This window comes from Mirounga leonina, unplaced genomic scaffold, assembly GCF_011800145.1.
Source record: "Mirounga leonina isolate KUSES-001 unplaced genomic scaffold, KU_Mleo_1.0 Mir_92, whole genome shotgun sequence".
In the NCBI taxonomy this organism is placed as follows: domain Eukaryota; kingdom Metazoa; phylum Chordata; class Mammalia; order Carnivora; family Phocidae; genus Mirounga; species Mirounga leonina.
Genome location: NW_023270852.1, coordinates 17,753,501 through 17,776,956, shown reverse-complemented (window position 1 = coordinate 17,776,956; position 23,456 = coordinate 17,753,501). Strand labels below are relative to the sequence as shown.

The following is a 23,456-nucleotide window of genomic DNA, read 5'->3' as shown; positions in this document are numbered from 1 at the left end:
CAGTCATTAGGGAAATACAAATCAAAACCACAGTGAGATGCTGTTTCACACCTTTTGGATGGTTATACTAAAAAAGGCTTGACCATACCAAGTTTTGGTGAGGATTTGGAGTAATTGGAGTGCTCCTCCATTTCCGGTGGCAATGTAAAATGCCTCAGCTGCTTTGCAAAATAGTTCAGCAGTTCCTCAAAAAATTAAAGATACAGGCTTACTATATGATCCAGCAATTCCACTTGTAGGTATCTATCAAGAGAACTGAAGCATATTCACACAAAATTTGTACATAAATGTTTATAGCAGCAATATTCATAATACTCAAAAGGTGGAAACAACCGAGATGACCATCTCAGCAACTGATGAATGGATCAACAAAATACAGTGGAATATTCTTTGACCATAAAGAGGAATGAAATATTAATATACACTACAGCTGGATGAATCTTGAAAACATGTCGAGTGAAAGAAGCTAGTTACAAAAAACTTACATACATGATTCCGTCTATATGAAATTTCCGTAATGGGTAAATCTAACAGAGACAGAAAGTTGATTAGTAGGTAGGTACTTAGGGCTGGGATAAATAGAGGGATATGTGGTTGGTAGCAAAAGGGCATCTCTTTGAAATGATGAAAATGTTGTAAATTAACTGTGATGATGATTGTACCCATACATAAATATACCAAAGACCATTGAATTGTGTACATTAACTGGATGAATTGCGTGGTATGTGAGTTATATTTCAATAAAGCTGTTATTATAAAGAATTCACCCTTTGAATTTGAATTGTGGTGAATCTTTCAACATTTCTGTTGTTTCTTTGGCTGTTGTGAATAATGCTGCTCTGAGTATTTGTTTACAAGTTTTGGTTGGAAGAATGTTTTCAGTTCAGTTTTGGGTCTATTTATTCTGGGAATGAAATGGCAGGGCCATTAAACCTATATTTAACTTTAAAAATTTTTTTTTAAATTATGGTAAAATACATGAATTTTTTTAAAGTGAATAAATTTTTTAAAATTTAAAAAACACACATAACATAAAATTTACCATTGTAATCATTTTAAAGTGTACAGTTCAGTGGCATTAAGTATATTATGCCACCATCACCATCATTCTTCACCCATCTCTTCACTTTGCAAAACTGAAACTTTATGAGTTAAAGAGTAACTTCCCATTCTCCCCTCACCCCCAGTCCTTAGCAAGATGCTAGGTGCCTTTCACTGAGAAAGAGAATTCTGGGAAAGTATTGGGTTGGGACAAAATCCAGACACCTCAGCAATTTCAAACTTACCCCCCAAATTGTAAAGTAATGTACAGCTGCCTGGGTGGCTTAGTGGTTTGGGTGATAGACTCTTGATTTCAGCTGAGGTCTTGATCTCAGGGTTGTGAGTTCAAGCCCTGTGTTGGGCTCCATGCTGGGCATGGAGCCTACTTAAAATAATAATAATAATGATGATGTAAAGAATTTCCATATATCCTTCTTCCTGGTTCACTAATAGTTAACATTTTCCCACATTTGCTTTATCATTATCACTGTGTATATATGTATTATTTTTTCCTGAACCTTGTAACAATAAATTGCAGTCATAATGCCCTTTTTCCACTAAAGTAATACTTAAATACTTAAGTGTATTTCTTAAGAAGGATATAATTTGGGGGCACCTGGGTGGCTCATTCAGTTAAGCATCCAACTCTTGATTTTAGCTCAGAATGTGATCTGGCCCTGTGTGGGGGTCCACGCTGGGTGTGAACCTGCTTAAGATTCTCTTCCTCTGCACCTGTTCCCGCTGCTCCCCCCACCCCCGCATGCACACGCATTCTCTCTCTGAAATAAATAAATACATCTTTAAAAAAGGATGTAATTTTTATAAACGCAATGCAATTCTGATAATCAGGAAATTTAACTTGGTACAATACTAATACTAATCTCAACCTTTATTCACATTCTACTGATTGTCCCAATATTATCCTTCATATAAATTTTTCTTTTCTGGTTCAGGGTCACAGAATGCATTTAGTTTTCATCCCTCTTCATAATTTGGAAAGGTCCCTCAGCCTGTCTTTGTCTTTCATGACCTTGACATTTTTTAAGAATATAGACCATTTATTACAGAATGTCTTTTAATCTGTGTTTATCTGTTCAGTCTGTATAATCTGTATTTCCTCTCTTTAGATTCAGGTTATATATTTTGGCAGGAATACCACATAAATAATATTTGTTCTCAGTTTATCATATTATAAGGCACAGGTGAGGTTTGACTCATTATTGATGTTGTTAACTTTGATAATTGGTTAAGGTGATGACTACCAGGACTTTTGTTGTAGAGTTACAATTCTTCCTATGATTAATAAGTGATTTGTGGGAGATATTTTGAGTTAATGTAAATATTCTCTTCCCCATCAAATTTTTACTATTTTAGAGACTACTAATAAATTTTGCTGAGTCAGTTGATACTCTGGTCATTGTAAAATCATGATTTTCTAACTCTTATTCCTTATTAGTTGACATACTACTGTAAATAAATCTTTCCCTCCCTCCCTTCTTTCCTGTCTCTCATTTTGTTTAATATCTTATAATCCATTTCTATCATTATTATTGTTTGAAGTTCAGATTGTTCCTTTACATGTCTTTCAAATACAGGGTACGAATCTGCCATATTTTTTGTTTCACAGTAGGAAGAAAGTCATGCCTTCAAGTACTCTTAACTCTTCAAAGTTAATCTCATTTTATCCTGTCAGTAATCCTTTGAGGTACATTGTACAACTAATCCTCATTTGAAAAGATTTGGTTCACAGATTTGGCTAGGAAATTAATATTCTTTTCATATATAGCATTTGTACAACTGAAGTTGGAGATCTTCTGCTTTCCTTCCTTTCTATGAAGATTTTTCCAGTAGAACAGATATTCTTGTCATTTTTTTGTGTAAGGCTTTCTTAGAGCCTATTTTTAATTCTTGTCTGTCTCCATCTCCCCTTTTCATCCAGTCTCTCTGTTTCTTTTCTGTTCCTTTAATTCTGTGGCATAAGTATAGTAAACTCTTAAAAGACATACAGCATTTTAACATTTAGAAAATTCTACTCAGCTATTATGTATGGTTTGTTAGGAGAGTGTATCTGTTAAAATCATTTGCATACAAAGTACACTGAATTTTTATCTGCTTGAAAACAATCCATATTGAAATTGAATGAGTCATTAAGTTATTTTTGTCTTACTTAAGGAACTTCATTCTCAGATTTTCTTGATATACTTAGACATTGATTTTTTTTCCCCTATAGCAATAGCTTTAAACTGGTTGGTTTAGCTTATTTTTGACACGGACTGCTCTTATTATTGGGGATGTGGTTTGCTTACTCACTCCATTAATATGAAAATGACGTCCCTTTAGTGGCCTGGGTGTAACACCAAAATAGCATCATCTGCAGAGCAGACACACTAGGCAGCCATTGGTGATGATGGCGTGATGCAAGAAGCGACCTATATGGGGTGGACATCGCAGAAGTGTAACTGCTGCCCTGAGGCTGTGATTTGGACTTCCACTGTCCTTTGGCCTAACGCTCAGTGTGCAGTATAATAGGCTCGTTATGTAGCAGTGTTGCCTGGTTACCTTAATAGAAGCAGGAAGGTTTCAGTTTGTTGTTTGAAAATCAAATAAAGTATTTGTTACAGTGGAAGCAACCTTCAGGGGCTGGTGGGTCAGTCAACAGTTTAGTTATGAGAAATGATGTTTTCATACTAAAATAGTTTGTTAAAAAAATCCTGCTTTATTAACTGACAGAGTCATTGTCAGCTTCATATCTAAAGTTTCTCATAATTTCTCAGTTTCACTGTCTTAATTTGATTGTTAATTTTGAGCTTTATATATAAGACATTTTGAGGACATGAGTGTATGTTTCACATTTTTGCAGCCTAAATAACTTGGAGGCAAGAATTAACTCTGATCTAAAATGTTTGAGGGAACCATTTTTATAATGAGAGGTTCTGTTTCTGAGCACCACACCCTCAGCATAGTGGCTTTCTCCCCAGGTTTCCTTTGTTCTCTTCTCTGAGTAAGCCTACCTGCCCATCCTATATCCACATGGGACATAGCTTCTCACCTAGTCTAGGTTCCTGCTTAATTTAGGAATCTTCTCTGGGAGCATTCTGGTGTGAGCCAGTAACAGGTGCTCTCTACCTTTCATGACCGACTGCCCTGTTGTCAGATATCCGTCACTAGCAAGTTCATGCTTGTGTGTTCTAGGTCAGCAGACCTATTTCATCCAGGTGCCCACTCTTACCTCTGACCCTTCTCCATTTTCTGTTTTTTTTTTGGCCATCACTTGGTCTTCTTTTCCTTGCCTGTTCTCCTTCTCTCTTTTTTTTTTTTTTTTTTAAAGATTTTATTTATTTATTTGAGAGAGACACAGCGAGAGAGGGAACACAAGCAGGGGGAGTGGGAGAGGGAGAAGCAGGCTTCCTGCCGAGCAGGGAGCCTGATGCGGGGCTCAATCCCAGGACCCTGGGACCATGACCTGAGCCGAAGGCAGGCGCTTAATGACTGAGCCACCTAGGCACCCCCTCCTCTTTTTAAGTAGGTTTTTTTTTTTTTAAGTACATGCTAAGTGCTAGGCACTATGCTAGGCACTTGTACTTACTGAATGTCTATTATGTCCCAGACACTATTAGCTAATTTCACATACAGTAATTCTTTTTGGGGGGGTGTGGGGGGAGAGAGCGAGAAAGTGAGTGAGTGCAAGGGCACAGGGGGAGGGGCAGAGGGAGAGGGAGAGAGAGAATCCCAAGCAGACTCCATGCCCAGCACAGGGCTGGATCCCACAACCCTGAGATCATGACCTGAGCTGAAATCAAGAGTTGGATGCTTAACCAACTGAGCCACCCAGGCGCTCCCATACAGTAATTCTTAAATGAGTTCATTTAGTATATTCACCACAAAACTTCATGGTAGGAGATATTATTCCTATTTTTACAAAGTAAGGGTTTCTATAAAAACTTGTGGGGTTTATGGGGCGCCTGCGTGGCTCAGTTGGTTAAGTGACTGCCTTTGGTCATGATCGTGCTGGGATTGAGCCCCGCATCGGGCTCCCTGCTAGGCAGGGGGCCTGGTTCTCCCTCTCCCTCTGCTGCTCCCACTGCTTGTGCTCTCCTGCTCTCTCTCTGTCAAATAAATAAATAAAATCTTAAAAAAAAAAACCCAAAAAACTTGTGGGGTTTAGTGAAGATCACATAGATACTACGTAGCAGGGCCAGCAATCAAACCTAGGTCTGTCTGACTTAAGTCCCTGTTCATTCAGCTATGCTACTTTGCCTCTCAGACAAGAGATGAAACAATTTATGGAACCCACTTTGTCTGCAAAGCTTCCTACACTTCCTTGAGGCATTCTCTGAACCTGTTTGGGTGTGGTTCTATTATTGCTGCCTCTTTCTTTTTATGTTCTTAAAAATACACTTGTTCTTATGGATAATGTAATATTTTTCTTTTTTTTAAGATTTTATTTATTTATTTAAAAATTATTTATTTGAGGGGTGCCTGGGTGGCTCAGTCGTTAAGTGTCTGCCTTCGCCTCAGGTCCTGATCCCAGGGTGCTGGGATCGAGCCCCACATTGGGCTCCCTGCTCCACGGGAAACCTGCTTCTCCCTCTCCCACTCCCCCTGCTTGTGTTCCCTCTCTTGCTGTGTCTCTCTCTGTCAAATAAATAAAAAAAATCTTTTAAAAAAATTAAAAAGATTTATTTGAGCAAGAGAGCATGCATGCACACAGCAGGAGGGGCAGAGGGAGAGAATCTTCAAGCAGACTCCCTGCTGAGCGTGGAGTCCGATTCGGGGCTTGATCCCACCATCCATGAGATCATGACCTGATCCAAAACCAAGAGTTGGATGCTCAACCAACTGAGCCACCCAGGCACCCCAAGATTTTATTTTTAAATAATCTCTACACCTAACATTGGGCTTGAACTTATGACCCCAAGAGAGTCACATGCTCTACTGACTGAGCCAGCCAGCCGCCCATATTTTTCTAATGTTTATGAAACAGTATGGCTATTTTATTTTTTCTTGTGTGTATTTAGACTGTTAATTTTTTTTTAAGTCTCAAACTTGCAGAAAAATTGCAAGTCCAGTTATAGAGAACTTTGTTTTTTGTGAACTATTTTAGAATAAGTAGCTAACATAGTGCCCCATTACTCCTGAGTACTTCATTGTATATTATCTATAAAAAGATATTTTCCTACATAGCTTCAGTATGATCATCAACAGGACATTAACATCAGCATATGCTACCATTTGATCCTCAGACCTCACTCAGATTTCACTATTTGTACCAATCATGTCTTTTATTGGTAAAGGATCCAGTTCAGAACCACATGTTGCATTTTAGTCACATCTCATGAGTCTTCTTCAATCTGGAATAATTCCTCAGTCATTACTTGATTTTATGACGTTGACATTTTTGAAAATTATAGGATAGGCATTTTGTAGAACCTTCCTAAATTTGGATTTGTCTGATATTTTCTCATAATTAGGTTTAAGTTACCGCCTTTGGCAAGAATATCACAGATGTGATGCTCTTATTGCATCCTGTTAGGTGATTTTGATTTGTCCTGTTACTAATGATGTTAACTTTGATCACTTGGTTAAGATAGTGTCTATCACATTTTTTCACTGTAAAGTTACTCATTCCTTTTGAAATGACTAAATATTTTGTGGGGTGGTACTTTGAGGCTATGTAAATATTCTGTCATCAAACTTTCAGCTTGTTTATATCAGTTACAAACTCACAGATTCCTTGTTTATTCAATTCAATTCTGTTACTATATTCACCTTGATGTTCAAATTTTCCTGATTTGAAAAACAACAAGAACAAAAACAAATTTCCTGATTTGGCCAAATAGGAGCCCCTTTAAGTGGCTTCTGTGTTCTTTTGACTTCTGTTTTCTTCGAATACTTCCTTCTTTTCTGGCACAACAAAATAATCCAGGTTCATCTTGTACTTTCTCTATTCTAGCTCCAGAATCAGCTATAATATATTTACTTATCTGATACATCTTCCTGTTTGTTCAGTGTGTGTGTGTGTGTGTGTGTGTATTACTTATACAAAGTATTGGTAGCCTGGTTAGCTAATCACAAGAATTGGTTGTTAATTTAGTGTCAGTATCTTTATCATGTAGTAATTAGAAACTGGAGTGATTCTTCATGCTGGGGACTAGTGATATTTGGGAGTAACAGTATAAATATATTTGAGGAAAACAGGTATTGTGGAGCTTTTTAAGTATTTAAGGTGCAAATGCCCAACTCTGTACATAGTGAGCAAAACTTTCAAAATCATATGCAGCTGAGTGGGGAAACAAGCCCTGGACTGAGTGGGTGTCAAGAGTGTTCAAGGGCGTCTGGGTGGCTCAGTCATTAAGCATCTGCCTTTGGCTCAGGTCATGGTCCCAGGGTCCTGGGATCGAGCCCTGCATCGGGCTCCCTGCTCAGCGGGAAGCCTGCTTCTCCCTCTCCCACTCCCCCTGCTTGTGTTCCCTTTCTCACTGGTCTCTCTCTGTCAAGTAAATAAATAAAATCTTAAAAAAAAATGGAGTGTTCAGTAGCAGCTCTTCCACTAAATTATCTGTGTGTTTTTAGACATATCACTTAATCCTTATGGTCCTGTAAAACCTGTAAAATAGGGGATTGGCAAATAAAGGCAGGTGGAGAGAAATGGGTGATTATTGAGTGTACTTCCAGAGACTGTTGTGATTTCAAATCAGTGATTTCATTTATAGATAAAAAATCCTGGAAAATTTAAACTTGAAGGGATTATCTAAAGATACTTTTTTGTATTGACATTTATATATGTAGTTACCTTGAAATGAAACCATAGGATATTTTATCTGTGACCATCTACCTTTCTTACTATTTTAGATTATGGTAACAATAGCTAATAATCTTATTAAGCTTGTAGTATATCAAGTTGGTTTTTTTTTTACATTTATATCCCTATTGGAGCCTCATGATAACCCTGTAAGTTAGTTGAGGCAGCTAATACTGTCCTTTATAGATGAGGAAGTGAGGCTCTGAGAGGTGACTTGATTCTTGACTGATTTACACATATCATGAGTCAGAGCTGAAATTTGAACACACACACACACACACATACACACTTTATATTATGGAAATTGCAGGTTTACTGTTATTTCCAGTTTTAAGTGTACATTTGACAATTTTTTTATACTGTGCAGTCTTTTTCATAGATTTTTCTCCTCTCACTTTTTGTTGTTGTCTGCTCCAGTATTTTTATTTTTATTTTGCTCTAGTACTTAAAGGAAATCGTTGACATCATGTTATTTAAATCATTAATACTTCAGTATATATCTATAACTGATGATTTTTAAAAATATAGCCATGATGCAATTATTAACCGTTACTCTGTATCAGTTCATACCAGTTCATATTAAAATTTCCTTAATTGCATTAATCATCTTTTTATAGTTGGTTTCTTTTGGATTAGCATCCGAAAAGACCTATATATTGCATTTGGATAGTCTGTTAATTTTTTTTTAATCAGTAACAGTTCCCCCTTTTGTTTTTATTTTTTCTTTAAATGCCATAAATTTATTGAAGAAACTGGGTCATTGGTCTTATAGAATATTCTACATTCTGGATTTGTTTGATTGCTTTCTTTTGGTGTAATGTCAGTGTTGACAGTGGGAAATGCGCTATTTACTGGTTTCTTTGTTCTTTTGATCTGGACTCCATTAGTCCTTGATGTCTTTCTTGCTTTCTGGTGCAAGGTGTCCCAGGCTCTTGCATATTCCTTGCTCCAGTCCTGAAACTAGCCATTTCTGTAAAGAGATCTGTGAACCCAGATTTTAAAACTTCATGTCCCATTCACTTTTCTCTATACTAGTGTCTTTGAAACTGAGCGTTGTGATCCATTGGTGGGTAATGCAATCCGTTTTATAGGCCATGATGAGTATTTTTTTGTTTTAATTTTATTTTTAAATAATGTCTACGCACAGTGTGGGGCTTGAAGTTAACAATCCTGAGATCAAGAGTCATCTGCTCTACTGAGCCAGCTAGGCACTCCATCATGATTAGTATTTTTTTGAAAATCAAAATAGAATTAAAATATCAGAGTATATCACAAGATGTAAGGATAAATAATGTTTTGTTAAACTCTCTGTATATGTATTTGTATGTGAATACTATGTTGCAGTATAATGGATATTTCTTATAGTGGGTCTAAAAAATTTAAGTCAGAGTTCCATGCCATATTATCATGTACTGTACAACCTCATTTCTTTAAAGTATTTTTAGTTCCCGTTACTACATTACGCAAATAGCTTATTTCAGTAACATTGGACTAGGTATAGCAATAAATAACTGATAATTTGTTAAAAATACTGGTGAGAAGAGCTAACATGAAATAGATCGACAGTACTTAAGTGTTGACAAGGATGTGGCACAACTGGAACACTGTGCGTCACTGGTGGAAGTATAAATAAGTTAGTACAACTGCTTTGGAAAACTGTTTGCTACTTGGTATTGTCTTTTTAAGCTGAACATATACATGTCCTGTGACCCAGCAATTCCAGTCCTAAGTTTATATCCAACAGAAGCCACATTCAAGCTACCACAGTCATGGTAGCTTTATTAAGAATAGCCAAAAACTTGGGGCACCTGGGTGGCTCAGTCGGTTAAGCGTCTGCCTTCGGCTCGGATTATGATCTCAGAGTCCTGGGATTGAGCCTCATGTCAGGCTCCCTGCTTAGTGAGGAGTCTGCTTCTCCCTCTGCCCTTTACCCTACCCCTGCTCATGCTTGTGTGCTCTCTCTCCTCCCTCTCTGTCTCTGAAATAAATAAATAAATCTTAAAAAAAAAAAATAGCCAAAAACTGGAGGAAAAAAACCAAATATCTACCAACAGTGGATTGTGGTGTATTCACAAAGGGAATACTACATGGTAATGAAAATGAATAAACCATTGAGATATGCCATACTGTGGATGAATCTTAAATACATAATATTAAACAAGAGAGGCCAAACACTATTTGATTTTACCAAGTAGAGAAATAGGCAAAATAAATCTGTGTGTTACAAGTCAAGATAGTGACTATTTTTGATGGTAGTGGAGTAGTTGCGGGGAGTCGAGGGGTTTCTGGGGTGTTGGTCATGTTCTGTTTCTTTATCTGGGTGCTTGTTGTATGTGTGTATTCATTTTGTGAAAAGTCATTGAGCTGTATACTTAAGCTTTTTGCATTTTTCTGTATGAATATTAAAAGTTTTTTTGTTTTTTTTTTTGGGCGCCTGGGTGGCTCAGTTGGTTAAGCGACTGCCTTCGGCTCAGGTCATGATCCTGGAGTCCCTGGATCGAGTCCCGCGTCGGGCTCCCTGCTCGGCGGGGAGTCTGCTTCTCCCTCTCCCACTCCCCATTTGTGTTCCCTCTCTCTCTGTGTCTTTCTCTGTCAAAGTTTTTTTTTTTTTAAGATTTTACTTATTTATTTGACAGAGAGAGAGATAGTGAGAGAGGGAACACAAGCAGGGGGAGTGGGAGAGGGAGAAGCAGGCCTCCCGCCGAGCAGGGAGCCTGATGCGGGGCTCGATCCCAGGACCCTGGGATCACACCTGAGCCTAAGGCAGATGCTTAACGATTGAGCCACCCAGGCACCCCTGAATATTAAAAGTTTTAAACGTTTATAAATTTTTATTTCGATTTTAGATTTGATAGCATATAAAATGCAATTTAGAGGCCATTTTTAAAGTACTTTCTCTTAACAAGGCAAAGTGCTAGCTGTTGGGAATGCAGTGATGAACAATTGGTGATCTTATTTTTAAAGGACTTGTGGTTCTTTTGGAAGAACATACTCAAGTAACATGATCCTAGAGAAACTGTAGTGAGAATGTAGTGTTTGAAGTCATTCCTAAAGTTGATACTTATTTTGCTTCTGGTTTTTTGTTTAGTTTAAGCTATCTTAATCATGTCCTTTTGTTCTCTCTTTTCTTTTTATAGCACCTCACAGATACCTCCCATGGTGTAAGAAATAAGTGCCTGCAATTACTTGGCAATCTTGGGTCTTTGGAGAAAAGTGTCACAAAAGATGGAGAAGGCCTAGCTGTTAGAGATGTCCAGAAGATTATAGGGGATTACTTCAGTGACCAAGACCCACGTGTCAGAACAGCAGCTATAAAAGCCATGGTAAACATGATCATGGAAACTAAATGGTGACAGTTTTGTTTGTTTCATTTGTTTTTTAAGTTCATGGCTACTGTTGGATGCTTTCTGAACCACCCTAGGATATACCGTATGCACACTTTGAGGAATGTGATGGTGGCATCACAGGACTCAAAGGCACACATTCCTTCTATAGCAGGTGTGCTTTTCTTTGGGCCTTTCTGCTTTCACCCATATTTGGGTTGCTATCACCCATATTTCTGAAACATGGAGGGTACAACTTACACCTGTTACAATACCAAGTCACATCCCTCCTCCAGGTCCCTGGAGGGGGATGGTGTTAACCATTTCTTCTTCAGCCTTCTTGTCATTATTGAATATTTTTCTAATATCCCCTTGGGACACTAGATGGATTAGATTTATTAAATCTCTGAGTGTTTCTACTAAAATGTTTTCAACCAGATTTCTTATTTATATAACACTGATTTTGGCTAATGGGAACTATGTTGATCCGATATAATGATCTGAAAATATATGAGATTGTGGGGAGACGTTGGGAATATTGACCTTTTTTTTCCCCAAATACTTAAACTATGTTTTTATTATCTAGTTGCAGCTCCATGAAAGAGGACTGAAATTACACCAAACAATTTATAATCAGGTACCTTAAACAATTACTGTCTGGAAGGGGAGGTGGGATAATGAAGCCGGGGGAGTGGCATACTAGTTGTCAGAATTTGAAAACATAGAACAACAACTGACAACATTAATTGGGATGAATGTGAAGTTGTATCCAAAACATACATTTTAATAAGAGGATGGAGGATATATAATTGAATAGCACTAATACATGTAAAAAGGACTTTTAGGAGGATTTGGGTAGCTCAGTATGAATACCAGAGGACACAAAGAGAAGTATAGTATTCAGAATAAGGAAAGTGGTGATGTCACTGATCTCTGGTTGGGCCAAGCATGAAGTCAATTCTGGGCACCATACTTGACATACTAGAGTATTTCTGGAGGAGGATGACCAAGACCGTGGGATCATATGAAAAAATATTCATGGTAGTTGTAGAATTGGTAAAGAAAGGCACAATGAAGTTGTAGTATCACTAAGAGAAGCTGATCCGACTGCCTAAGGAAAAGGCCTTACAAGGTGGTATTTCTCTTGTAGAATAATTGAATGAATATAGAGACAAGCAATCTAAATCCATGTCAGAAACCAGATTTTGCACCAAGAATGGTTTTGTCTTTCAGAGGAAGATGTCAATTAGTTAAACCCCTGTGACTGATGTGTAAACCAAGTTTATTATTTTACAAAATGAAATAGAATGATCTCAGAATGGTTATGTTGGTGTGACCAGCACCTTCTCTCCCTATAGGAAAACTCTGTGGGAAGCCAAATAATTAAAGGAAACTTAGGACTCAGAAGTGATTTAGATATTCAGTGGCATAAGACCATGTCAGTTAACTAGGCAAGCAATGATGAGGTCCTCAAGGGAGTGAGGATGGAATGTTGGAGTGTTTGAGATAGGAGGTTGAATTAGGTACCATAATTAGGTACATACCGGTTTTGTTTATGTTAGTTTGAAGGGTTGATGGGACATCCATTCGGAAAATTCCAGGCTGTAGATAGTTGTGAAGGTCTGGAATTCAGGAGAGATCAGAGCTGGAGATAGGTAGTTGAAGCCATCACTGTCTAGGGGGCATGTGGATATTTAGGGAGAGTAAGAAGATTGAAAGAGATGAAGCATGGAAGCCATGGGTAAGGTCCAACATTTAAGAGGTAGACAGAAGAAAGGAGCTGAGGAGGAGCCAGTTGGAGGAAGAGGAAGAATATATTCCAGAAAAGGCAGGAGGGAGCTCTCATAGTCAACAGTATCAAATGCTGGTAAGAGGTCTGCTAGAATAGGACTGAAATCTACCCATTGGACCTAGCAACAAGGCAGCTGTTAGTGAGTTTGAAGAGAGCAATATTAGTAAGAGTGTTGGGGGTAGAAGCCAGATTAGGGTCAGTTGAGGTGAGGCAGGTCAGTAGTGATTATTGACTATACTCCAAAGAAACTTGGCTAGGGGCTCCTGGCTGGCACAGTGGGAGGAGCATGCGACTCTTGATCTCAGGGTCGTCAGTTTAAGCCCCACGTTGGATGTAGAGATTACTTACTTACTTAAACAAACAAACAAACAAACTTAAAAAAAATAAACTTGGCTCTAGTAGGATGGCAGGATGGAAGATGGTAGAAAGGGGCATAGAATTAAGGGAGGGCTTTTTGTAGTTTATTTTTTATTTTATTTTATTTTACTTTATTTTTATTTTTTAAGTTTTATCCATTGTATTTTAAAGATAGCTGCTACCTATGTTTATGTGTTGAAGGGAGAGCCAGTGTTTGGGGAGAAATTGATAATAGAAAAGACAAAGGGGTATAAATGGTGGAGTAAGTTTCTTGAGGCAGAAAATCAAATTCATGAGCTGATTCATCCAGCAAATATTAATGAGTACCTAATGCTGGTTGTACAACACTGAGCTTGTTGGATAGGATCCATGCCCTTCACATTCTCTTGGGTGAGACAGGCAATTAACAAATAAATAAACACAATAATTATAGCATGTGAGTAGTGCAGTAAATAAATAGGGTGCTGTAATAGAGAATCACAAATAGGACCTATTTTGGAGGATGGTAAGGAAGGGCCTGTGTGAGGAGATAATGGGATCCATAGTAAAAGTAGAAAGATTAGGAATTAGGATACTTTTTTCTCAGACATTGAGGAAACAAGGTATGGGAGAATACAGGTATAAATGAATTTATAACTGTTATGGAATAGTTGGGAGAATTTGTGCCTGAAAATTTTTATTTTTCTCTGATAAACACGTAGCCTTATGGCTGGAAGTGGGGTAAGGGCCCAGCGGGAGAGGTTAGGACAAGCTGCCTTGGGTAATGGAAGTGGAAAGCACAGGTGTAAAAGGTTTCAGAGTAGGGCCCATAAAGTTCCAGATCATGAGCCACCAGTCCCCTAGAGAGTGTAGTCTTTGCTAGTGCTCTGCTGCCCTTGTGAGAGTAGAGAAGTTGTTGGGTTTTTAGAGCTGCTGTAGCAGAAGTCTTGAAGGGGTTTGTAAATGGTGAATGCTGACGGTGCTGTCGGAACTGAAGTAATGGAAGGGTATGGAGCAAGGAGAAGGTGGCTCATTTGGAGAAAAAGGGTGGGATTAAAGCACTGGTTCTCAACCAGGGTGGTTTTACTCTTTAGGGGATATTTGGCAGTGTGGAGATATTTTGGGCTTTTGCAACTGCTGAGGAGAAGGAAAGGGTGCGGTGCTACAACCATCTAGTGGGTAGAGACCAGGGATGCTGATAAACATGTTAACCATGTAGAGGACAGCCCCTCACAACAAAGAATTGAACAGTCCAAAATGTCAGTAAAGCCAAGGTTGAGAAACCCTCGTTAAACACATAGGTAGAGGGGCGCCTGGGTGGCTCAGTTGGTTGAGCGACTGCCTTCGGCTCAGGTCATGATCCTGGAGTCCCGGGATCGAGTCCCACATCGGGCTCCCTGCTCGGCGGGGAGTCTGCTTCTCCCTCTGACCCTTCCCCTCTCATGCTCTCTGTCTCCCATTCCCTCTCTCAGATAAATAAATAAAATCTTTAAAAAAAAACCAAAAAAACCAAAAAAAACCCCACATAGGTAGATTAAGTGGGACTAAAGAGTTAAGTGTGATGGATTAATTCATGGAAATGGAGGAGCTGGTGGAGTAACATGTTATGATGAGAGCATGGAATATAGGATTTTCAGATTCTAGAAATGGAGTAGTTCTGGGTGTTGGTGAGGTCTAGGGTGTTGCCATGTAGGTGGAGTAGGGATACTCCATTTCAGACCAAAGGAAAGCAGAAAAATCTGGCCTCTTTTGGCAGCTTAGCATTAAAATTACACATTTATTTAGAGTTCTTAAGTTTTCAGGTTGTCAGTCAGAAATTTGTGCTTTGATTTTACAGAAAGGGAAAAATACCCATATTTGGTGTTTGAGCCTGTGAGAGTAGCACTCTGGGCTCCCAGCAGACTTCTCTAGGATTGATGCTATTCTAGATGGCTTTTGTGCTGTCAGTGTGTGGTTCTGCCTTCAGACGTGGGTAAGAGTCAGAACACAGAACAGAGCCAGAGCAGCTGACAGAGGCCAAGAATTCTTTGTTGGGCAAAGGTTCAAGAAGTTAAAACTACCCACAAGTATTTTGATTGGCATCCTTATCCAGCCACCCTGTCTTCATTTTGAAAATGGTTTGAATATCACCTGGTAAGACACAGAACTAACGGACTTTTGGAATTCTTGTTTGCAGGCCTGTAAATTGCTGTCTGATGACTATGAACAAGTGCGTAGCGCTGCAGTCCAACTTATCTGGGTTGTCAGTCAGCTCTATCCTGAAAGGTCAGTGTGGGTGTAAGCCAGCTTTTGTTCATTGCTAAGCCATTCTTCTCCCATCATGCAAAAAGCCCTCCTCCAGAAAAGGAATGTTGGTTAGATTTTTAGAAAGCTTTGTGGAACAGGGGGAAAGTACAGATCCTGATAATTAGGATGCTTGTTTTTCAGCTCTGCTGTGAACTTTCCGTGTACCCTGAGAAAGATACTTCCTTTCTGGGCCCCAACCTCCTCATCTATAAATGAAGAGATTGGATTGTCTTTCTCAAGTGCTATCTAGCACCCCCCTCCCACTCTTTTTTTAATCTTTAAAATTGTTTGAGGCCCATTTTAGTAAATACAAATGCCAGATAAAGATACTAGGTGAGTTTGAGCATAATGATCCTTTATGTAGTGTTTTCCTCATTAAAAGTGTTTTCGTAGTAATTAAATCATTCTCACAATGATTCTTTGAAGTAGAGAGACAAATATTATTTTATTTTATAGAAGAGCTCCTTCTATAAGAAAAAGAAGTAGTTTTTTTCCTCTTCATTAAACTGCCTGCTAAAATTGGAAAACCAGAATGAGTTAATAACCTATAAATCCCCAAAAAAAGAAAAAAAAGAAAAGACTAATTGGAAATTGCCTCTTCTAGGATCAGATTTGCAAGTATGTTTTATATTGATTTATTCTATGGTTTACTATATTGACAGCAATGCAGTTATAGGAGAGAATACTCTTAAAGATCAGATTTGCAAGTATGTTTTATATTGATTTATTCTATGGTTTACTATATTGACAGCAATGCAATTATAGGAGAGAATACTCTTAAAGATCAGATTTGCAAGTATGTTTTATATTGATTTATTCTGTGGTTTACTATATTGACAGCAAGCAATTATAGGAGAGAATACTCTTAAAGATATGAAATATTCTGTGGTAGTTAGTTTTTGGTATCATTGTAAATCTTTGAAACTTTGGTGGGCTAAACACTTGTATTCAAGACACTGGCAATTTGCAGTGTAACTAAAAGTGTTGTTTCAGACTCCCAGAGTGATTTCTTCACTCTGAAATGTATTCCATCACTCTTGGATTTGAATTCCTCAGTTGTCATTTTGCATGTGTTTGTGAGTGCCAATTTTCATTGGTCATTCTCAGTTTATTGAACTTGCAGCTTTAGGGTCATGTTTAGTCATTTGTGGTTTTTTTCTTTTAATTTAGCATTGTCCCAATTCCTTCTTCTAATGAAGAAATTCGCTTAGTTGATGATGCGTTTGGAAAAATTTGTCACATGGTCAGTGATGGTTCCTGGGTGGTTCGAGTTCAGGCTGCAAAGCTATTGGTAGGTTATACTTTCTTTAATGAACATGTTGCCTGTTACACTTGTACAAATGTTTTGAGAAACTACAGATAGGGACAGGTATCATCCACTTTTAGAAACCCTAGTATTTCTAAAAATAAAAAGAAATGGCCCACTTTCCTATGGAGAAGTAGTCTTGTAGAACTAGAAAGAATTTTAAGGATAAGCCGTTTAACCTTGTTAGCATATGAGACAGCCAAGGCCTAAAGAAAAAGGAAAATAAAAATAAAAATAGTTGCTTTACTAAGCACCTGTTACGTATATATGTAAGTGTTTATAAAAATGTATATAAATGTCACAGCAAAAAAATCTGAGATTCTTTTTGGATGCTTCCCTTTTGAGGGCCCCCAGCTCTGCCAGTCTTGGTAAGATTGTTGGCTAAATACTTTGAACCTAACTGTATGAACACAGATCCAGTGATAGCCCCACTCCCAAGAGCAGTATTTATAGGGTAACTGATGAAACTTGTGTAAAACATTTTCATGGAATAATGAGGAATTTGGATGGTTTCAGTATTTCCTGCTTATAGATCATTTTGCTTGTCTGTAATACAGAGTTAAAAAAGCCAGTCGTTACTGATTTTAGTTTTGAATTCACTTTTTTTTGGAAAGCTTTTATTTGTCAGAGAGAGAGAGAAAGAGTGCACGCACACACAAGCAGGGGGAGTAGCAGGCAGAGGGAGAAGCAGGCTCCCCGCTGAGCAAGGACCCCGATGCGGGACTAGATCCCAGGACCCTGGGATCATGACCTGAGCTGAAGGCAGATGTTTGACCGACTGAGCCACCCAGGCGTCCCTGAATTCACATTTTAAAGCTTTGTTTTGGTTAGTGAATATTTTATTTTATTTTATTTTTTTAAAGATTTTATTTATTTGAGAGAGAGAATGAGAGAGAGAGAGCACTTGAGAGGGGGGAGGGTCAGAGGGAGAAGCAGACCCCCTGCTGAGCAAGGAGCCCGATATGGAACTCGATCCCGGAACTCCAGGATCATGACCTGAGCTGAAGGCAGTCGCTTAACCAACTGAGCCACCCAGGCGCCCCTGTTTTGGTTAGTGAATATTTTAAAATTCAGAACAAGTCAATCATTCTTCAAATTCTTTCATTCAGCATTTATTGAGCATCTGTAGTATGCTGTGTGTGTATGCGTGAGGGGGATGTTTTAGAGGGATAATTCAGTGATACATCTTCATCTGAGTTGGCAGTTTAGAAGAGTAATCCTTAAGGCAGGATCATTCAAATATTTCATTTTTGAACCTCACAGGATCTGAAATTTATGTAAATGTAAAAAATTATCTATGTAAACTATCTGAATAATGAATTACACTGGTGAATTTAAAGGGTTTCCACTTAAATAACTAACTTGAGTCAGGTGCTTTATGTTTTAAATTCAGTGATTTCAGATCCAAATAGCTCCAAATTATATAAGCAATTAGGTTTGTACTTCAAAAATAATAAGTCTAATCTTATAATAATCATTGTTACTATTGATAGAGTCCCTAGCCTACTAAGCTATGCACTTTTAGTCATATGCACATATTTAGACATATATACCCTCATAAATACTCAGTTTTTGCAAATAATTTTGAGTTCTTTTAAATTCTTGGAGGTAGATATTCTAGTATTCATTTTATAAGTAACAAAATCAGGTTTAGAAAAGTGATATAACTTATCAGAGGCTACATAGATAGTAAATGACACTTCATGATCTAAAACCCATGTGGATTCTCTTTCTAGTGATGGTCCAGTTACACATTCAGAACTGTGGTTTTACAGTTAATGCCCTGCTGATTTACTGGTTCCTGTTTGTAAGAAAAGAGGTAAACTCCCCCTACTCCAACACTTGAGTAGACAAAACTGTCATCAGGTAAATTGCATATAGTTTTCAGACACATATTCATCAAGTCAACAAACACTGAGCATAGTCTCTGTCTTCAAAAGAGTTGATAGTCTGGTAAGTTGACATAAGCAATCAGTTAATTACAATGGCTGGTACTCCTAGAAAAGAGCACCTAACATAGTGAAAGAAGGCTTCGTGGAGGAGGTTTTATCAATATGACTCTTTATTTTGGTTAACAGTTGGCTTATGCAGATGGCTGCTCCCATGTTGGGGGCATAGATATTTACAATTGTTAGATCTTCTTGTTGGATAGACCCTTTAAGAATGATATAGTGTCCTTCTGTGTCTCTGACTACAGTCTTTAGTTTAAAATCTAATTTGTCTGATATAAGAATTGCTACCCCAGGGGCGCCTGGGTGACCCAGATGGTTGGGCGTCTGCCTTCGGCTCAGATCATGATCCCGGAGTCCTGGGATTGAGCCCCACATTGGGCTCGTGGCTCAGCAGGGAGCCTGCTTCTCCCTCTCCCTCTGCCTCTCCCCCTCCTCATGCTCTCTCTCTCTCTATCTCTGTGTCTCAAATGAATAAATAAAATCTTAAAAAAAAAAAAAAGAATTGCTACCCCAGCTTTCTTTTGAGGTCCGTTGGCATGGAATATGGATCTCCATCCCTTCACTTTCAATCTGGATGTATCTTTAGGTTCAAAATGAGTCTCTTATAGACAGCATATGGATGGGTCCTATCTTTTTAGCCAGTCTGCAACCCTGTGCCGTTTTATGGGAGCATTTAGGCCGTTCACGTTGGGAGTGATTATTGAAAGATATGAATTTATTGTCATCATGTTGCCTGTGAAGACCTTGTTTTTATAGATTGTCCCTGTAAATTTCTTTTCTATATCACCCTGGGGTCTTTCTCCTTTTATAGAACCCCCCTTAATATTTATTGCAGGGCCGGCTTAGTGGTCACATATTCTTTCAGTTTCTGCCGGTCTTGGAAGCTCTGCATCTCTCCATCCATTCTGAATGACAGCCTTGCTGGACAAGAAAGGCTAGTGAAACAAAAGCAAAAATGAACTTTTGGGACTTCATCAAGATAAAAAGCTTCTGCACAGCAAAGGAAACAGTCAACAAAACAAAGAGGCAACCCACAGAATGGGAGAAGATATTTGCAAATAACACTACAGATAAAGGGCTTGTATCCAAGATCTGTAAAGAACTTCTCAAACTCAACACCCAAAAAAACAAATAATCAAGTCAAAAAATGGGCAGAAGACATGAACAGACACTTCTCCAAAGAAGACATAGAAATGGCTAACAAACACATGAAAAAATGTTCATCATCATTAGTCATCAGGGACATTCAGATCAAAACCACATTGAGATACCACCTTAACACCAGTTAGAATGGCAAAAATTGACAAGGCAAGAAACAACAAATGTTGGAGAGATTGTGGAGAAAGGGGGACCCTCTTACACTGTTGGTGGGAATGCACGTTGGTACAGCCACTTTGGACAGTGTGGACGTGCCTCAAAAATTAAAAATAGAGCTACCCTATGACCCAGCAATTGCCCTCCTGGGTATTTACCCCAAAGACACAGATGTAGTGAAAAGAAGGGCCATATGCACCCCAGTGATCATAGCAGCAATGTCCACAATAGCCAAAGTGTGGAAAGAGCCGAGATGCCCTTCAACAGATGAATGGATAAAGATGATGTGGTCCATATATACAATGGAGTATTTTTTTTTAAAGATTTTATTTATTTATTTGACAGAAAGCACAAGTAGGCAGAGTGGCAGGCAGAGGGAGAGGGAGAAGCAGGCTGTCCACTGAGCAGGGAGCCGGACATGGGGCTCGATCCCAGGACCGTGACCCGAGCCGAAGGCAGCTGCTTAACCGACTGAGCCACCCAGGTGCCTCTATACAATGGAATATTACTCAGCCATCAGAAAGGATGAATACCCAACTTTTACATCAACATGGATGGGACTGAAGGAGATTATGCTAAGTGAAATAAGTCAAACAGAGAAAGTCAATTATCATATGGTTTCACTTATTTGTGGAACATAAGGAATAGTATGGAGGACATTAGGAGAAGGAAGGGAAAAATGAAGGGGGGCGGGGAATTGGAAGAAGAGATGAACCATGAGAGACTATGGACTCAGAAACAAACTGAGGGGTTTGGGCGGGGGGAGGGGTGGGGAGATGGGTTAACCCAGTGAAGGGTATTAAGGAGGGCATGTACTGCATGGAGCACTGGGTGTTGTATGAAAACAATGAATCGTGGATCACTGCATCGAAAACTGGTGATGTATGGTGACTAACATAATAAAATAAAATTAAAAAAGAAAAAAGGCTTCGTGGAGGAGGTGATTTCTAAACTGAGTTTTGAAGGATAAATGTAAATTAGCTAGGTAGATAAGTAGGGAAGGAGAAAATATAAGCAGAGATACAGAAGGAGTACAATTACCATGCATGCTAATATACTAAACTACAAGAAGTTAATACTTTTTGGTTTGGGGATGGATAATGTTAAATGTGGGGAATATACAACAAGATAAAGTTTAAGAGGAAAGCAGAACCAGGTTCTTCAGGAACTTAAATGAAGTGATAAGGCTTTAGATTTAAGTCCATCTTGCTTAAAAAATCAACAGTCTCCATTCTCCTTGGCTTCTAGCAGGATGAAAAATTTCAAATGTAGGCTGTTTCAGAAAATTCAAAACCATGTGAAAGGTTGGTTTTCAGTTATCCATAACTTTCCTGCTGAGGCAAAGAAAGTTGATTGCCAACTATGCAGTTCCATGGGACAGTTTAGAATACAGCATTACTGTGAAATTAATCATGGTCATTGGTGTTCTATCTAGAATATAGTCCTTAGTTCAGTGATTTCTTCTTAAGGTGTTTAATTTCTCCTATTCAGTAAGGGTTAAACCTTTTTTATATGACTCCAGAAGTGTTTGACCTTAAAAATGATAATATTTACAGATAGATTGTAGGTTGTTATGTCCATAGCCATAAGGGCTAGTCTTTCCCAGGGCACATGCAGATGTCTTAGTCAGTGGTAGTTTTATGTCTCACATGGTAGTTCTTTTTTTGAGGGGGATGGGGTTTACTTTATCACCTAATTGGGTAGAAGCTAGAGGCTCGTGCATAGACTTAAGTTATTATTGAGCAGCTATAATTGAGCAGTTTTTGCTCTGAAAGCAAGTTTGACGCACTTGTTTGTCAAATATCATGGTTTTCTGACTGTTACAAATACAGGTTGTTTAGTAGTAGTGGTACAGTTGGAGAGATCTTATCGGAATGTATTTGTCTTGGTTAAAGTAAACCAGAATGTAGATGTGTTTCTGATTGGTGAGCTTTATGATGAATTCATCTTTTTAGTCCACATCTACTCCTCCAGCACTTTCATGAATGATGGCATCCATAACTCATTTGTAAACCCAGAGGCATTTGGGAATTCTTTCTGTGTCCCATATCTAGTGAATCCTCAACTCTTATCAGTTCTACCTTCTTGACATCTCTGAATCTCTCCCTTCTCTATTTCCACTGGGTGTGTACTAGTTTAGGTCTCAACATTTTTCAAGTGGATTATTATGTTATAGGGCTCTTGGTAATTGTGGACTAAATTGGAAAGCTTCACATATTCTCAGATAATACAGGAAATTTGTTGCAAATAATGATACATAAATTTTTGAGGCTCGAATTTGGATAGTACCCCCCCTCTTTGCTACTGTGTTGGAAGAGAGTTCAGCTAAAGGCACTGGTGGGGATCATTGAGACTAGGGATTTAGAGTAGTTCACTGTGAAGTCATTAAAACTTCATTCTTGGGGCACCTGGGAGGCTCAGTCATTAAGCGTCTGCCTTTGGCTCAGGTCATGATCCCAGGGTCCTGGGATCGAGTCCCGCATCGGGCTCCCGGCTCGGCGGAGAGCCTGCTTCTCCCTCTGACCCTATCCCCTCTCATGCTGTTTCTCTCTCTCTCTCTCTCTCAAGTAAATAAATAAATAACATCTTTAAAGAAAAAAAAATTAAAAATGAGGATAATTTGGAGTGCCTGGCTGGCTCAGTTGTAGAGCATGTGACTCTTGATCTCAGGGTTGTGAGTTTGAGCCCCACATTGGGCAGAGAGATTACCTAAAAAGCAAATAAATAAGGATAATTTACATTCTTCGTGGGATTACTAGAAATAAATTTTTAAAGTATAAGTAAAATACTTTCTACACTGTTGAGCTCATTACTGAGAAAAGATTATATGGTTATTCAGAATTATGGCAAACTCCTTCCATAACAAACATGACAAAGGGTCATGACAAAGGCCCTTTATGATCTGATCCCTAACCATCCTGCTTCATTTTTGGCTCCTCTATCCTGTGTCTTATTCATAGAACCACTTGGTGTTTCCTGCATGGCATTCTCTCTTTATGCATTTGCACTTGTGATTACCGGTTCCCCTGCCTCCACCCTATACTGCTTGTTCTCTGAGTTTCCCATAGTACCCTTTATATGTGTATTATAACATTTTATACCATGATACGGTTATCTATTCACTTGTCAGTTTCGCTCACTAGTCTGTGAGGTCACTGAGTGTGGAATTGATGTCTACTTTTGTATTGCTGTTCCTGGTAACCATAGGCATATAGTTGAATGGTTGCTAAATAAATATCTGTTTTATTGAATGAGTGACTGAATGAACAAATGAATGGAAAGATTAGGATGAAAAGAACAGCAG

The 23,456-nt window shown here is 38.5% G+C and overlaps 1 protein-coding gene across 4 annotated transcripts in view; it reads left to right on the top strand.

Moving 5' to 3' along the window:
• INTS4 (integrator complex subunit 4) overlaps nucleotides 1-23,456 on the top strand; it is a 113,405-nt gene that overhangs the window by 34,631 nt on the left and 55,318 nt on the right. For 3 of the 4 annotated variants that reach the window (XM_034995427.1, XM_034995425.1, XM_034995429.1), the window contains 4 exons: nucleotides 10,981-11,166; nucleotides 11,753-11,803; nucleotides 15,471-15,559; nucleotides 16,751-16,871. In XM_034995427.1, coding sequence (XP_034851318.1) covers nucleotides 10,981-11,166; nucleotides 11,753-11,803; nucleotides 15,471-15,559; nucleotides 16,751-16,871 — 447 coding nt within the window. The remainder of the gene's footprint in view (nucleotides 1-10,980; nucleotides 11,167-11,752; nucleotides 11,804-15,470; nucleotides 15,560-16,750; nucleotides 16,872-23,456) is intronic. The other variant, XM_034995428.1, reaches the window with a different exon arrangement.